Below are 16563 nucleotides of genomic sequence, written 5' to 3'. Positions count from 1 at the left end.
TTACTCAAGCCCAAAGTCTTGATATCATCAAGGACTCCTCTGTTTTGCTCATACCCCACATCTGGTCCATCAGAATTCGATGTAGCTTTGAAATATACCTAGAATCTGGTGACTTCCCACCATCAGCTCTTATTTTGGTTAATTCAGTGATCTCATAATTGGTATCTCTGTCTTGGTTGCTGCACCATTTCTGTCTTTTCTCAATCAGCATATCCTTTAAAAAGATATTTTACTTATTTATTTGAGAGAGAGAGAGAGAGAGAGAGAGAGAGCATGCACAAGCAGGGGAGTGGCAGGCAGAGGGAGAAGCAGGCTCCCTGCTGAGCAGGGAGCCCAACACAGGGCTCGATCCCAGAACCATGGGATCATGACCTGAGCCAAAGGCAGATGCTAGTCTGACTGAGCCACCCAGGTGCCCCTCAGTCAGTATATTCTTATTCAAGTGTAAGTCAGATCATATACTTCCTCTGCTCAAAACCCTTGCATGGCTCCATACTTCACTCAGGGTAGAAGCCAGAGTCTTTACAAAGGTCTCCCAGACCCAACTTTGTTGTTGACTCTTAATACCACTCTGAAATCATCTCCTATTTCTCTCTGACCTGTATACTCCACTCCAGTCACACTGACCTTCCCAAGGCTGAAATCAGAGAGTCAGCATGGCTGAGCTCTTATCTCAAGGCTCTGGAGAAAAATCTGCTTCCAAGTTCATTTAGGTGGTTGGCGGAACTCACTTCCTCATGGTTGTAGGACTGAGGTCACCACTTTGTTGCAGGATGTCAGCTGGGGGCTGCTCTCATTTCCAAGAGGCCACCTGCATTTCTTCCCATGTTTCCCTCCATCATCAAGCCAGCAATGGCACAGGAAACCCTCCTCACACTTCGAATCTCTGACATCGTCTATTGTTACCACCTGGAGAAAACTCTGCTATTAAAGGACTTATATGATTAGATTAGGCCCATCTGGATAATCTCCCTGATTAGTAACCTTAATTACATCTGTAAAATCTCTTTTGCCACGTATGCAACGTAATTACAAATGTGCCATCTCATCATATTCACCGTCCTCTGATGATTAGGGCAGGAAATCTTAGGGGAACATTTTAGGATTCTGCCTACTACAGTGAGATTCAGACTGTTTAAGAAACCGACCAATCAGGGGCTCCTGGGTGGCTCAGTCAGTTAAGCAGCTGCCTTCAGCTCAGGTCATGATCCCAGGGTACTGGCATCGAGCCCCATGTCCAGCTCCCTGCTCCTCAGGGAGCCTGCTTCTCCCTCTCCCCACTGCTGTGCTCGTGCTCCCTCTCTCTTTCTCAAATCAATAAATAAAACAATAAAAAAAAGAAACCGACCAATCAGAATGTATGTCAGAAATAGCACTGGAACAGAAATGTGCAAAACACCTGCTGTTCCAGGCATCACCTTTCACCTGCTGGATTGTGAGGTGATCTAGGGGCATCCCAGAGGGAACAGCTGGAGTGGCAGCTATTTACCAACAGACATGAGACTATTTCAATGTCTTCCCAACTTGTTGCCCTATCAGTGATTAGTAGTTGGTTATCTGCCTGGTTAGAGGGTTACAAATCACTGTGTAGTGTGCTAGTTTTCCTCTTCTCTGTGTTTTGAAAGTCTGAGGTTGGTCCCGGGTGGGCAGGAAGAGCAACTGCCCCCCTTGGCACTCCCGGGCGTGCGATGGCCCTTTCCAGCCTTGTTTATTGCCTTTGCCATGCTGGGATTGTTTTGATGAATGTCTTCACGGGCATAGCTGTCTTTTGCTGTTGGAAACTTCATCCATTATCTCAGACTCCAAATGCTGGCCCCCTGGGGGAGATAATCAATTCTATGTATTTGGGCTCTCCCCAAGCCTCACAGCAGATGTGGCTGAGTGAGGCAACTGCTATTTACTTAATCTAAGCTTCAGAGTGAACGGTAGCCAGAGAAACTGAGGGTTCTTAGTAACTTGCCACACGAGGCTATATCGCACAGATCATTATAAGCCTCATGTTTTGTGAGGACCAGCCTCAGGCAAAAGAGATTCCCCTTTATAGGTGAGTTGGAGGTAGGAATAGGGCCTAAGGTAAGTGAATGTCGTGGGGCTTGTCTGTCCCTCTGACCTTGTGTTTTCCTAAGGGAGAATTTGATGAAAATGGTCTCAAGGGCAGCTTCACTTGATGGAACTGGGCACATACACATGAGGAACAGCAGGGACAAGGTGGGTGTATTTAGAGAAGTGTTACAGAGAGAAATAAGCAGCTTAAGGAAGAGAAAAGCCTAAACAGAGAAGAGGAAATCAATGCTAATCACAAACAATAATAATATAAAATGTGGCCTGCTTTTTGCCTGATGATGCTGGCTGGGACCACAGAGCACAGGCCTGGAGTGATCCTTGCTTCCCTGTATCTTGAAGCTGACTACCTATGACTGCTTTGGAGCCTCCTCTGGCTTAGATATATGAAGTTCTTAAGAGCCATGTCTTTATTCCACCAGCAGCTCTGTACCCTGCGCAGAGCATCAAGAAGGAGCTTGACCTTCCAAGGGATTGCTATTAAACGGTGCTCCTGAGCCCCCCTCTTATGATGTACACAAGATATATTCCCAGTAAAAGCATGTCAACAACTGAGTCTCCCCTTAGACCGAGTCAGCTTGTTGATCCCTTTTGAAGTAGGAGAGACTTATCTTCAGTGGCTTCCCTTCCTATGACATTTCCTCCATATCAGGGCCCTTCTACACACTATGTTGACTACAGAAGTGGAGATGTTGCAAGTGGAATCAAACCTGCTTGCTTGTCTTTACTGCTCAGACAGATCCCGATGTTTTTGTAATCCGTTTGTTCAATATCAGGACCCCCCTGGGGTCCTGTTCCAAATGATAAAGACACATTACCAGAAGATCCCAAAGTAGGAGGCAGTATTCAGAAGGGGTGGCCATGAGTCCATAGGTATGAGATAGTATAGACCCGATTCAGGCCATCTTCCAGCAAACCCTCACCCCTACACCCCCAAGCTCTCTTCAAGCTAAGGTGTTTTCCTCAGGTACAACAGTCAGTTACATTAAAACACAACTTGCTACCAGCAGGTGGTGACAAGGGAGCAGAGTTGATTATTTCCACCCTTCCTAGCAAAATGTCACTGAGCTCAGTGGGAGACAACACAGACCTGTATTAGGTGACAAGAAAATCTCTTTTGTTTTCCACTGCATTAGGAGTGATCAGCTGCAAGACACCCAGGGAGAAAATGACAAGTGCCTCAGCATGAATATTGCCATCTTTGGCAGGGTAACAGGATACTAGGCATGAGGGTGGAAAATTAACCCCCTAAGATTTTAGGCCTGTCCCCTTTATACAGACAGACTTGGAGTGAGCATAGATCATTCCAGAGTTCTTAGTCTGGTTGGGTTCAAACTACTGAGAGAGAGAAGTATAAAATGGAGTGATATCCCATTTCAAAAGCAGCAGATGAACAGCATTTCAGAGTTAGAAGGGACCTTGTGAGTTTAGCCTGTTCATCTAGACATCCAGACTCACAAGATGGCAGAGACAACAGGGATATTAAAGACCACTGCATCAGACTTGACCAGCTGGTGCATGAAAAGGTGTTCAACATCAGTAATCATCAGGGAAATAAATGTAAGTCAAAACCACCATGAGCTATCATGTCACAGCTGTTAGAGAAGAGCTATTATCAAAAAGATAAGAGATAACAAGTGTGGTGCAAATGTGAAGAAAAGGGAACCTCAGTGCACTATCAGTGGGAATGGAAATTGGTGCAGCCCCTGTGGAAAACAGAATGGAGGTTCCTCAAAACAATTAAAAATAGAAATGCCACATGTTCCAGCAGTCCCACTTCTGGGTATATAACCAAAGAAGATGCAACCATCATCTTGAAGAAATATCTGCACTCCCATGTTCACTGTGGCATTGTTCACAACAGACCAGACATGGAAACAATCTAATTGTCTCTTGACAGACAAATGGATAAAGAAAATATGCTGTGTCTATATACAACAGAATATTCCTCAACCATGAGAAAGGAGACAGTCCTGGAGGGATGGAAACTGGAGGGCATTATACTAAGACCAATACTAAAGCAGAAGAAAACCAGTGTCATCTGATCTCACTTCTATGTGGAATCTGAAAAAGTCAAATGCAGAGAGAGAGTAGAAGGAGGTTGCTAGGGGCTGAGAGGGTTGGAGGAAATGGTGAATATTGGTCAAAGGGTATGAATTTATAGTTAGAAGCTGAATAAGTTCTGGGAACTTAATGTCTTATATGGTGACTCTAGTTAACAATATTGTATTGTACACTTGAAAGTTGCTAAGAAAGTTGCTATCTTAAATGTTCTCACCAAAAAAGGTCATTTATGTGACGTTATGGATGTGTTCACTAATGTTATTATGATGAACATTTCACAATATATATGTATCAAATCATCACATTGAACACCTTAAACCTACCCAATGCCATATGTCAATTATATCTCAATAAAGACAATCCATTTCAACCCTCTCACTTTTTGGATGAAGAAAATGAGGCCCACAAAGGGCAAGTAAGTTATTCAAGGTCAAAGTTGTAAATAACAGGACTAGGACTAGAGTTCCTGGTCTTCTAACTCCTAATATCTTTTTTCACTATACACCAGCACCTAAGCACCTAAAATCTAAACCATCCTAATGGGTACTTTCATGTTCTGATTTCTTTAAACTGTCCAGTGAGAGATATTCTACAAACCCATCTAGAAGACTATGTCATTGCTATTTATGATTAGGAAATTTCTCCTAATATATAACTCAAAAGCCACCTGCTACAACATAAACCCACTTCTCTTTGGTCTGTCCTTAATTAAAATGGATCACAGATGTTCACTATCACCAGGAATATGTAAGAAATATGGACAATATGTGTGTGTACCTATGTGTGTAAACATCCATGTATATTTATGTATATATTTATATGCATGCTTATATTTATATAACCAATAATTTAAGCTGTTTTTTTTGTAGGCTAGATGATTCCTCAGTGGCAGACCAAATCAGAGAAATGATATCAATGAAGGAAGAGAGGAGTCAGGTCTTTTCATCTGTCTTCCATGCTAGAGCAAAAACTTTTAGCAACAGATAGACCCATGGGGTTGATCTAATATCTTAATATGAACTAAGCATCCAAATCCACTGATTCTCAACTAAACAGGATCTCAGATAGCCAGAACTCCTTTACTAATACTCCATTTCTAAATAAGATAGGCAAATCATAAGAAAATACACTAAGGTTTGATACTTTGGCATCGAAAACCAGAGCAGGGCCTGGACTGATCCCTTGTATGCCTTCACTATTTCTCGTTTAGGGTAATATTGCTGATCTAAATGGTAGTACCATGGTCAAAAAAAGATTCAGTGATTGACTCTACTAAAGTGGGTCACATGGTGGATTGTAATTACTCATCTATACTTGATCAAAAAATAGTCACTCTCTGTCTGAGAAGTTTGTCTTTGGCAATGGAATGCTCAGTTTTGTAAGGAACAAGTTTGCAAGAGGGAAAGAAGACCCTTCTGCCAAAGGATCCAATCAGCTCAATCCACTCTGGAGATTAGTGGCGCCAGACTGTGCCCATACCTCCCGAGCTCTCCTTTCTAAGGCAAGAAAATGGATTCAGAGTTTTAAACATATTTTTAAGAGGCTACCAGAAAGTCCTATTAACTAGAGCATCCTCTTCTAGATGACTGGGATTCAATGGACTCAGATTCCAAACTGAGCTGCCTTCGAGAGAAACAGTTCACTCTAACAACTGGGAAAGCTAATAGATAATACTCAACGCAGACACACTGCTTCGTTGAGCTTCCAGTGGGCTCTGGGGCCAATGTGACCACTCCTGCAATGAAGCAATCCCCCTGTAAAGCAAAGGTACTCACGGCAATAAGCTGGTAGGAGTTGTTCATCATGGCAATCAGCATGTTCAGCAGCACAACTAGGGAGATGACGTTGTATGTCCCAAACATGGTAGCTCCCACAAACTCTGTGAACTCGTGTCTGGCTTTTACATTGGTGACATAGAGATTTAAAAGGCCAAAGACAGACCAGAAGAGTGACTGGAGGGTTTCGAAGAGCCTGAAAGAGGTAGAAGAGCAGGTTAGTTAATTCTCTAGGAAGGGCAAGAAAAAGAGATAGAAAATGTGAAGGAATCTGCTTAATAAGGGGCCTGTCAGATTTATGTCCCAACAAGGAGACTGATGATGTCACACTATTTTGGTCTCTTTCCATAGACAATGCAATCAGGTGGGTTCATTTGTTTGGTACCCTTTCTGTCTCCTAGGTTTTCCCCTTCCACCTTGGAATACCTTCTTTCTCTTCTCAGTCTACACAGAGCCTATGCTTTTCTAAGAGTTCTTTCCAGGGCTCCTTCCTTTGCCAAACTTTCTCTTTCATCTTGAGACCATGTGATTTATCACCTTCCTAATTACATAATGGCAGTAAATGAGTAGTTAAGAATATGTGGCTTGGGTTAGATTGTTCTAGGTTAAAATCTCAGCTCTGTCATTTGCTAGTCAAGTGAATGTGAACAAGTTACCATTTCTGATACTTCTTTCATGCTTCTGACAGTGCCCAGGGGGGTGCTAAGCTCAGAGGAGGAGCTTAGGGATCCTTGAACTAACACACTGTGTAGATTATTTTAAACACTACGTTAACCAACAATTACCGAGAACTTACAATCTATAAACATGTTAAGCACTTTTCCGTACATGATCATTAATATCCTTATAAAACTTTATTGTTGTGGCTGAGGAAACAAAGATTCAGTGGTCACTCAGCTGTAAGTGCTGAGCCAAAATTCAAATCCAATTCCATCTGACCTCCCCAAACCACTGCATTATTTTATATTAGATGGCTTCACATATTATTGTTTCCTCTTCTAGTCTCCAAATATGTAAGTTTGCAGTGATATGTTTTCAGTGTCTAGGATTTCTTTGGCCTCATATTCTGAAGTCTGTGCTGGTAGCAATAAAAGGCAGCCAACAGCAGAAATCAACAATTTCTCACGCACACAGATGAGGAGCAGAACATAAGAAATGCTACTTTTAAGATTTGATGCCCTTTTTCTATTGCTCAAAATATGTTGTTTTAATTTTTTAAAAAAATTTATTCATTTAAATAAACTTTTTTAGAGAAAGAGAGCATGAGCAGGGGGTGGGGAAGAGGAAGAAGGAGAGAGAGAGAGAGACAGAGAGAGAAAGAGAGGCAGACTCCCTGCTGAGCACAGAGCCTGATGCGGGGCTCAATTTCACGACCCTGAGATCATGACCTGAGCTGAAGTTAAGAGTCAGATGCCCAACTGACTGAACCACCCATGTGTCCTCCAAATGTGTTGCTTTGGGGGTACAATATATTTTGAGAGGCTTAGGCATTTGTTCTTGGGTTCACTTAGAGGGTATGTGGGAAGTGTTTTAACGATTCCCTCTATCTGGAAGTGGTCTTCCCCATATCTCTGCATGACCATCTCCCTAACGTAACTGGAGTCTCAGCTCAGATGTCACTTCCTCAAAGAAGCTTTCCTCGGTCATGCTACCAAAAGTAGCTCCACCAGTTTTTTTCTTTGTCTTTTTAAAAAAGATTTTTATTTACTGAGAGAGATAGAGTGAGAGATCAGGAGCAGATGAAGAGGCAGAGGGAGAGGGAGAAGCAGGCTCCCCACTGAGCAGGGAGCCTGACGCAGGACTCAATCCCAGGACCCTGGGATGATGACCTGAGTTGAAGGCAGATAGATGCTTAACCGACTGAGTCACCCAGGCATCCCGTCTCATTTAACTTTCTTTGTAACATTTAAAACTCCCTAAAATTATAAGAAGTAATTTTTCATTTAAATGTTTATTTAAATGAAATACATCCTCACTAGAATGTAAACTCTAGGAGGGCAGAGACATACAGCTACTCTGTACCTGGCACGATAGGCACTGAATCATACTTGTTGAATAAATGAATGAATACTTATTAGCTATTACTATTACTGTTCTCAGTGGATTAAAGTCTAGAAGACTCCAAGTCCCATTGACAACTGCCCAGCCAGTCGGCAGCACCATGGGGTTAGTCATTTTGATGAAGGCTGTGCTCTGTCTGCACTGGCCTGACTCTCATGGAGTCTCTTTCAGGGCTGTCTGGGCAACATGCACATGTCCCTTTTCAACCAGTTGCATGGCTTTTCTCTTTATCATCATAGGTAACTTCCATGATTTTTCCAGCATCACCTGGCTAGCCTAGAAGGAAGAAATTTGTTTTTTATCTGATGAAGATAAGTGCTGGCTTGTGAAGCATTTGAGGAATCAAAAGTAAGATGAGAGACTGGAGTTCAGGGGGCCAGTTGGCACAAGAACCAGAATATGGCAAGTCAGACTTAGCACAGGGTCCGAATTTCTAGGAGAGACTAAAAGTCAGGGCCAGCAAATGCAGTGCATTACAGAGCCAGGCAGCATATTAAAAATGGGAAAGATAAGGGGCTCAGGAGTCTGGTTCTACTAAGATGGCACAACCAGGATGTGCCAGGGGCCACCTGAAATCAGGACAGGTGGGAGGCCAGCAATAGCACAAGCAGCTAGCTGGTAGCTGGAGAGCAGAAGCCAGGGTGGGTGTGTTTCAGAAAAACAGAAAGGAATTGCAGAAAATTGGAAAGGTAGTTTGAAAAACCAGGGTCTCTGGAAGTTGAATGACCTCGAGCATAGAAACATTCAGTAAGGGGTGCCTGGGTGGCTCAGGTGGTTTAGTGTATGCCTTCAACTCAGGTCATAACTCCAGGGTCCAGGGATCGAGCAGTCATGTCATCCTGGATTTCACATGCCCATTCTGCAGTTCCCCAGGCTTGCAATTTCTTATTCTATCATGCATTTCCTAAGCTTCTAACTCTGGATGGAATGCTCCTGCCATCCTCCCAACTTCTAGCTTCCACTTTCATCCTGTCTCCTTCTTTGCCCACCTCTTCTTTGTCCTGCCCTGCCTCCTTCCTTATGAGGCTGGGTTAGATGTCCCTCTTTTGTTCTCTCACAGTACCTTAGCCTGATTCCACAAAGGCATATATCACAGTGACAGTATAGGAGAGTGGCTAAGAGCAAACTTTCAGACTCCTGCCCTTATCAACTATTTGATTGGAAAACTTAAATACCTTCAAACTTCAAGTTTCCTCATCTCTAAAATGGTTTTTTAAAATTTAATTTTATTTTCTCAGTGTTCCAAGATTTATTGTTTACACACACCACACCATAGTTTATCAGAAGGATAAATACTAATTACTAACATTTACTGTGCCCTTATTATGTGTCAGCCACTATGCTAAGTGCTTTGCTTGTCTTGTAATGTTTGATTCTTGGAATAACCCTATGAAATAGCTACTATGTTTTTTTTTTTTAAGATGAGAAACTAAAGCGAAGAGTGGGCACACTGGTAGGAAGTGGCATAGGTAGGATTTGCACCAGGCTCTTTTGGTCCTGGAGCCCACATGCTTAACCACTTTTCCCCATTACATAAGATACCATATATGATGCACTAGGCACAGTGTTTGGCATAGGCTTTAAAAATGGCAACTGTTTTGCTGAAACAAATACTTCATTCCATGTTAGTAAAAAATGGCAGCTATTCTAATTGTTTACTCATATTCTTCATTAGACTATGAACTTCTTGAGGATAAGGACACCCTCATTGGCTGGCACATAGCAGTTGCTGAATACATGTTTGTTGAATAAATCTGTTAAAGATGATGGGAGAAGTACCCATGGGAGAAGTATTAAGGAAAGTACAAATAATTGGCACCCTCCTGTGATAAGAGTAGCAGGAAGGCTATGAACTTAAAATAGGGGGAAAAGCAGGAGACAATCAACAACAATATTTAAAACCTGGCCAGAAACATAAAGAACCCTTGATGGGGACTGAGTTTGTATCCATGCAATAAGATGGGACAATATGGGCTGAATGCTAGCTAGAGAAATCTCTACTGATTAAGTAGGAATAGCCACAAATGAATGGAGTTGGTCTACAAGGAGGTCCCAAGTGAACTGCTCTGTCACTGCTACGACCTGCGATGGCTTGGTATGTATTCGTGATTATTTCAAGTTTCCACAAATTTTGTGTAACTTCACCAAACAAGTCTTACACCTGCATCCCTGGATAAAAGAACAGACTGCAGCTTGTATGCCTGGATTGAAATCCTGACTCTGCCACTTACAATCTGTGTGACTGGAGACAACCTGTGTAACTGCTTTGTACCCTAATTTCTCTATCTGTAAAATGGGTAATAATAATAATGCCTACCTATAGCATGGTTATGAGGATTAAATGAGTTAATTCATGTAAAGCTCATTTGTACTAGTGTCTAGACATAACATTCAGTAAATATTAGATGCTTTCATGATTATTGTCAACCTTTACATTTCTTTATTGTCTTTATAGATTGTCATTCATTTGGATATCTAGTTATACATAGCTGCAACCATAGTGTGTACAATTTTTGTGTTTTTAAGAGTTACACATTTAGGGTATGTTACTTTTTGTGTATATATAGAATCTGCATGTGTATCATTTTAATAGCTGCCCAATATTCCACCCAGTGAATATCACGCCTGTCTTGACATTTTTATCAATGCTTTTGATAAGAATAGATGGCAAGCTTCTAAGATCTTCAGATGATACAAGACTGGGAGTGATAACTAATAGATGGGATGACAAGACCAAGATTCAGAAAGGTTTCAAAATCATGGAGCAATGGGCTGGAACTAACAAGAGGAAATTTAATAGGGATCAATGTAAAGCTTTGTTCTTGGGCCAAGTGCCCAAATTCAGGATGACGGATGTAGGAGAAATGCCAAGGATTTTCTCTGACAGCAAGCTAAAAGTGGAACAGCAGAGTGATACTGTGCTAAGTGCTTTGCATGTGTTAATATTTGATTCTCAGATCTTCAGTATGGCCAGATACTTCAGCCATATGAGTAGGGACAGTGCAGACGTAAATCTAGATTGAAGATAGGATGGGCATATCGAACATCATTACGTCTTAGGCCTCTGTGGTAGGTACCAGGCTTCTAAAGTGGGGTAATCTCAGTCTGGTGGGTGAAAGAGTGAACAACGACTAACATACAAGTTATATTGTCACAGAGATGTGCTTAGAATGCCATAGGAAACAAACACAGGAGGAGACTGTAACTGTGAGTAGGGTTAGAATGGGTAAGAAGAGACTTAGAAGAGCAGGTTATTTTTCAGCAGAGGCTTGAAAGATGGGTTATAGTTTTCCAGGCTGGCCAGGTGGGGATGGGCATTCCAGCCAGGCAGAGGGAATGGTGTGGGATGTGCAAAGGCCCATAGGCCAAGATGCTTTCCTGTAGTTGGGAAGAACAAGGTGTTACCTATGGGGAAGAGGAGTGAGAAGCTGGAAAGGTGGGGTCCAGATTATCAAGGTCCTGTGTGTTATGGTAAAGAAGTGGATTTTACACTGGGGAAGATTTCAATACCTGGCAGGCATGAAGCTGGGTGGTAAAAGGATAAGACTGGTGTTTAGGAAGAAACTTCTGTGAGGCAGGTGGGAAAATGTTTGGAGGAGAAAGACTGGAGGAGAAAGACTACTGGAAGCAGGGAGACCGGTTGATGGGTGGGGGGGTGGGGGGTAAAGGATGGGGGTAGGGATATGTGCGCATGTGTGTACGTGTGCGCACCCACGCACGCACACGTGCACGCGCGCGCACCCACGTGCACTCATGAGCGCGCATATGCGTTAAAGGCTATATTCAGGAGAGATTTACCGAGTTCAGCTGCACGACTTGGTGAGAGACTGGACGAGTTGCGGACGGAAGAGGGTAAGAGTCATAAATGACTTCTAGGGTTCTGGCTGGTGGCATTTAATAAGATGAAGTGAAGGGGAAATAGATTTGGGGTGGGGATATGGAGATAACGGAATTTAGCTGTCGACATTTTGTGCTTGAAACGCCGGGGCACAGCCATGTGCGTTCGGGAGGTATCTGGAATTGAGGGCTGGAACCTCAGAAAGAGACATAAGATAGGCAAGTTAGCTTCTTGCCACTTCCACAGTTTTTCTATCGCAGGTTCTATGCCCTCAGAATGCTGATGCTTTCCCGGTTACTTCTCTCAATAGTAGATGAAGGCGAGGTGTCCCCAGGATGGAGTACTAGACTTAAAACTGCCGATAGTATGGTCATGTGGTTGTCAGTAAGGATGGTGCGGTCTTCCTGAATTGTGTGCCTGGGAAAAAAAATCTTTTTTTTTTTCTTTTTTCTATTCTTTTTTTTTTTTTTTTTTTTTTTAAAGCCAAAGAATAGCAAAGGCGTCTCTGGAGAATCGGAAGGAAACGGATGACAATAAGCCGATGGCACAGTTTATGTCAGATATATAAATGAGCTTGCTTTCTCTTTGTCTTAAAAGATGAGTTTTCCTGATGCTCTGACGAAATAGTGTATATTTTAGCAGGTATTATAAATGCCGGAGTTGAGGTGTTTAAAGGAAAATGTTAAGCTGAGCCAGACTTCCATGGAGGAAAAAAAATCAACACCTAGAAGAAAAGTTGAGGTGGTATTACTGCTGATTTGGCTCCAGCATGACAACGCTTCTTTATACCTGATGCCCCAAGGTATAATTTTGAGTGTGCCAGGTCCACATTCTTGTTTATTGTCCCTGCTGGGCAAGTGATGGGAGCAGAATGTAAGTTGGCAACAGGGGTATTAATAATGACTATACAAATTCGCAAGAAGGCATTTCATAAACTTCTTCAACAGAGTTTACATGGAAGAGCAATTTGACAGGGGACCTGGCCTCCTGGAAGGCACCTCACTTTCAGGTGTTCAGTTCTATTGCACACTTTGATGTGAACAAATGCAGCCTCTTGGTGCTCAAACTACCACAGCATTGCTCTTCATATTGAAAACAGGTTGATAGAAGAGTTCTGCCTCTAGAGTAATACAGGAGAGAAAGCAGGGCCTAGCCAAGAGGCACTAGCAGGGTGACTGGTTGCTGTTATACATTCCTGGCTGGCTTAACCAAAAATCCCACTCTCTTCTCATCAACTCATTTGACTTCTTTTTTTTTTCCTTTCACATGAGTGCCGTTTCCCCATGCAAGATTTTCCCTTGAGTACTGGGAAAAGAGGCAGGGGGTGTGGCCTAGTGGAGGGGGTGGGGACTGAAAATGCACAGTGGAATGAGTCAGCATTTTTCAAACTCTGTTCATTGGTACATCATCCTGGCCAATGCATTTGGGGTAATCTTTTCTTACATCGTGGATTCACAATGAAGTACCTAAGAAGACCCGCAGTTAAGAAATCCTTTAAAATTTGTCCTAGCATTTCCAAAAGTCAATTCATCATATTTACGTGTCTTAACATCCCCATGAACTGTGGTTATTTATAACCCATTTTAGGAAATGCTGCTAGAAACAAATAATAGGGGTAGGCTACATAGCATTGTTTTTCCCCCTTTTGTTTGGTGCAACTTGGGGGTGAGCAGAAACTCATTTTTTCCTCTGGTCTTTGTTACTGAACACATTTCTAGGACATCTGAATTGTGTGGCACTGAACTGCCTTAGTTTATAGGATTAAGGGGAAAAAATGTAGTTTAGTTTAATGACTAAAACCCTCTCATGAGCTTGGGGTCATTACTGTAAATACCAGTGTTGAGTGGCACTTTCCAGAACTGGGGGGGTTGAGATGGACATGTTACAGGACACTGAGTCTAGCGTAAGCCCAGGACGTCTCTTGAAATCTAACAAATTTCCTATCGTGTGCTTATTTTCTTCTTGTTTGTTTCCCCTAACAGTGATTTGTCGGAAAATAACAGCCATCTTGGAGGCTTGAAGGTCCTAAGGAAGGAGACGTTGAGTTTACAAAGAAAAGGTACACAAACTCCATGTGTCTGGCAGCAGTGGACTCATGGACAGCTTCATGAGCTGCCTCCTTGTGTCTCAAATGGGAAAAGGGAGACATTTCTGATCCATGCTAGGGGAGCTAAACTAATCCCAGAAGGTGAACTGATTCAAATCTTGCCTTCAGCCTGTCCCATCTCTAGCTTACTCCTATGAAAGGACATATAGATGTCACTGGGAGGTGCTCATGAGCTTTTATTCTAAGCCCTGTCTATGCTCTGCTTTGGCCTATGGCCCAGAGAATTTGTCCCTCCCAGCATTCCATCATCTGTTCCACACTGTGTAGACTCAGGCAGTCATACTGGTTCTTATGAAGCATTCCCCATCAATATTGCTTGAAGGGTGGATTTGCATGTGTTCTGTTTTGGAATAGAAATGCTCCCCAGTAGGATGTAATGTCCATCCCCACAGTGCAATCAGGAAAAAGGGATGCAACCACTTTGCATAAGGCCTGTTCAAACATACCAGTTCTCCTATAAACTTTTACCTTAATTCCATCAACTCCTATGGTCTTACCTCCAGTCTCTATTAGGATTTCACTGACAGGCGTTGGTTTTGTAATACTAGATAGGGGAGGTTTTCCTCAGCCAGACATAATAATCCATTCCCATAAAAACATTTGGGTAAAGGAGACACAGGGTTTTTACATAAAGCCTGTTCAAACATTCTAACTTTTATGATCCTATTGACACTTACATTTTTTAAATAAGATTTTATTCATTTATTTAAGAGGGAGAGAATGAGAGAGAGTGAGAGAGAGAGAGAGAGTGAGAGTGAGTGTACACAAGAGGGGAAAAGTCAGAGGGAGAAGCAGACTCCCCGCTGAGCAGGGAGCTCGTTGTGGGACTTGATCCCGGGACTCCAGGATCATGACCTGAGCTGAAGGTAGTCGCTTAACCAACTGAGCCACTCAGGTGCCCTGATGCTTACATTTTTAATTTTTTACTTCTTTTTAAGTAAGCTCTATACCCAGCATGGGGCTTGAACTCATGATCTTGAGATCAAGAGTCACATGCTTTATATATTGAGCCAGCCAGGTGTCCCTATCCTTACATTTTTATATTTTCTCAATCTAACTACAGCCTGAGTCAGGGCATCACCAAGGGGTTTTGGTATTACAGTTAAGAGGAGTTCTGTATGAATGAGTCCAGAAACTTCTCTTTTCCACCCTCTAACCATTTTACTTACTGTTGTACAGAAGACTTTGGGTTCCCAGATAGAGTTTGAGCCAAGGAACCCTGGCCTTTTTGTCAGTCTTTAACTTATTTTGTCCAAACACTGCCCCAAATGATTGCTGGTTAGGTTTCTCATTGTAATTTTTGCCTGCTGGCTTTTTAAAATTCTCCAAACTGGGATAAATAAAGTAGACTTGTTTTGGGCCCTTTAATGTTGGGGGACCAGTATGGAGTCCCTTTGGCCATCCAAACCTTTGGGAGTGTTGTGTTAAAGTCTTTACTTTAACCCTGTCAAAGTCTGTTTTATTCATCTCCGTTCTTAATAACCACCTAAAGATTTCCATCCTGTGGGATGAGTCCTGGGACTCTTCTCTGTTTCCTCTTTGTTTTGCTCCTTTCAATATTTGCTTTATTCACCTTATTCCTTAATAACTGTTTAAAAGCTTCCACTTTGTGGCCTTTTCCTATTCTACTGTTAATTAACCTAATTTTTTTATTAAGACCCATGAGAGAAAGCTGAGACATCAAATTGCAAAGGTTTCCCAGAGTGTTTTTTGGTTTTGCAGCCGTAAGGTTATATGGGGTGCCTGTGTGAAAGAGGCTCCTTAACCACAGCATTTACTATGACCTGAGTAATCGGGGCATATTCAGCAGGCAGATTTCTCAGTCATCTTGAAGTCATTTCCATGTATCTTGTATAGGAAGCATGTCAGCGGCTTCATCTGGGGTATTCCACTTGGCATTTATAGGGGGAATTGAGAAGTCCCCCCTCTCAGGGTAAACACGCCCTACAGGGGCTTTTATCCAGTTAACTGGGCTGGTCATTCCCTTGGGAATAGCCTCCTTTGTATCTGGATCACATATAGTCATCTGTGATTGTTTAGTCATGAGCTATGGGTCCTGTATCAACCCAAACATGCCCTTCCACTGTACAGTATTCAAAATTAAAGGCACAGCTCCTAAATTGGTTACTCTCATAATCTGTTTTACTAATGGGTCTTCAGGAAGCTGATGATATCCACAAAATGAAAACAATTCCTTCATACTGAATTCTCTGGTTTCAGTAGTTTCTTAATTTTGCTGTGCCCCACACTGACCACCTTCTTGGTGACCAGAGGTCTTAGAGGGACCTTCTGTTGTCCTCTACAATTTTTACCTTGAGGGGTGACTTTGAGTCTAGTGGTCCAAACTCAGACTGACCCAAATCTGTGAGCTTCCATGCCTTCTCCAGACACCCTATTGTCCCCAAATCCCCATGTGCTCACCAATCTGTAAGCTCTCCAAAACCTGTCCTTTAAGGTTTTTGTGGAGGCTTCATTGAATAGTCATGATTGATTAGATTCATTGGCCACTGGTTTAATTAAACTCAGTCTTCAGCAACTCTCCCTTCCCTGGTGCTTGAGGGGTGGGACTGAATGTTTCAACCCTTTAGTCACTTAAGGTTGATTCTCCTGGCAACCAGCCTCCATCCTTAGGTTGTTTTCCTAAAGTCACCTTCTTA

The 16563-nt window shown here is 42.5% G+C and overlaps 1 protein-coding gene across 1 annotated transcript in view; it reads right to left on the bottom strand.

The window, feature by feature from the left end:
- The window catches only part of TRPC5 (transient receptor potential cation channel subfamily C member 5), a 254409-nt gene that overhangs the window by 29171 nt on the left and 208675 nt on the right, over positions 1 to 16563 (bottom strand). Inside the window, exon 7 of the mRNA XM_004769088.3 lies at positions 5901 to 6096. Within this exon, the coding sequence (XP_004769145.1) occupies positions 5901 to 6096 (196 nt within the window). The remainder of the gene's footprint in view (positions 1 to 5900; positions 6097 to 16563) is intronic.

This window comes from Mustela putorius, unplaced genomic scaffold (genome assembly GCF_011764305.1).
Source record: "Mustela putorius furo isolate JIRA1106 unplaced genomic scaffold, ASM1176430v1.1 tig00003901_pilon_pilon_pilon, whole genome shotgun sequence".
NCBI classification, from domain to species: domain Eukaryota; kingdom Metazoa; phylum Chordata; class Mammalia; order Carnivora; family Mustelidae; genus Mustela; species Mustela putorius.
Note: the sequence above shows the minus strand (reverse complement) of the source record. Positions and strands in the feature narration are given on the sequence as shown.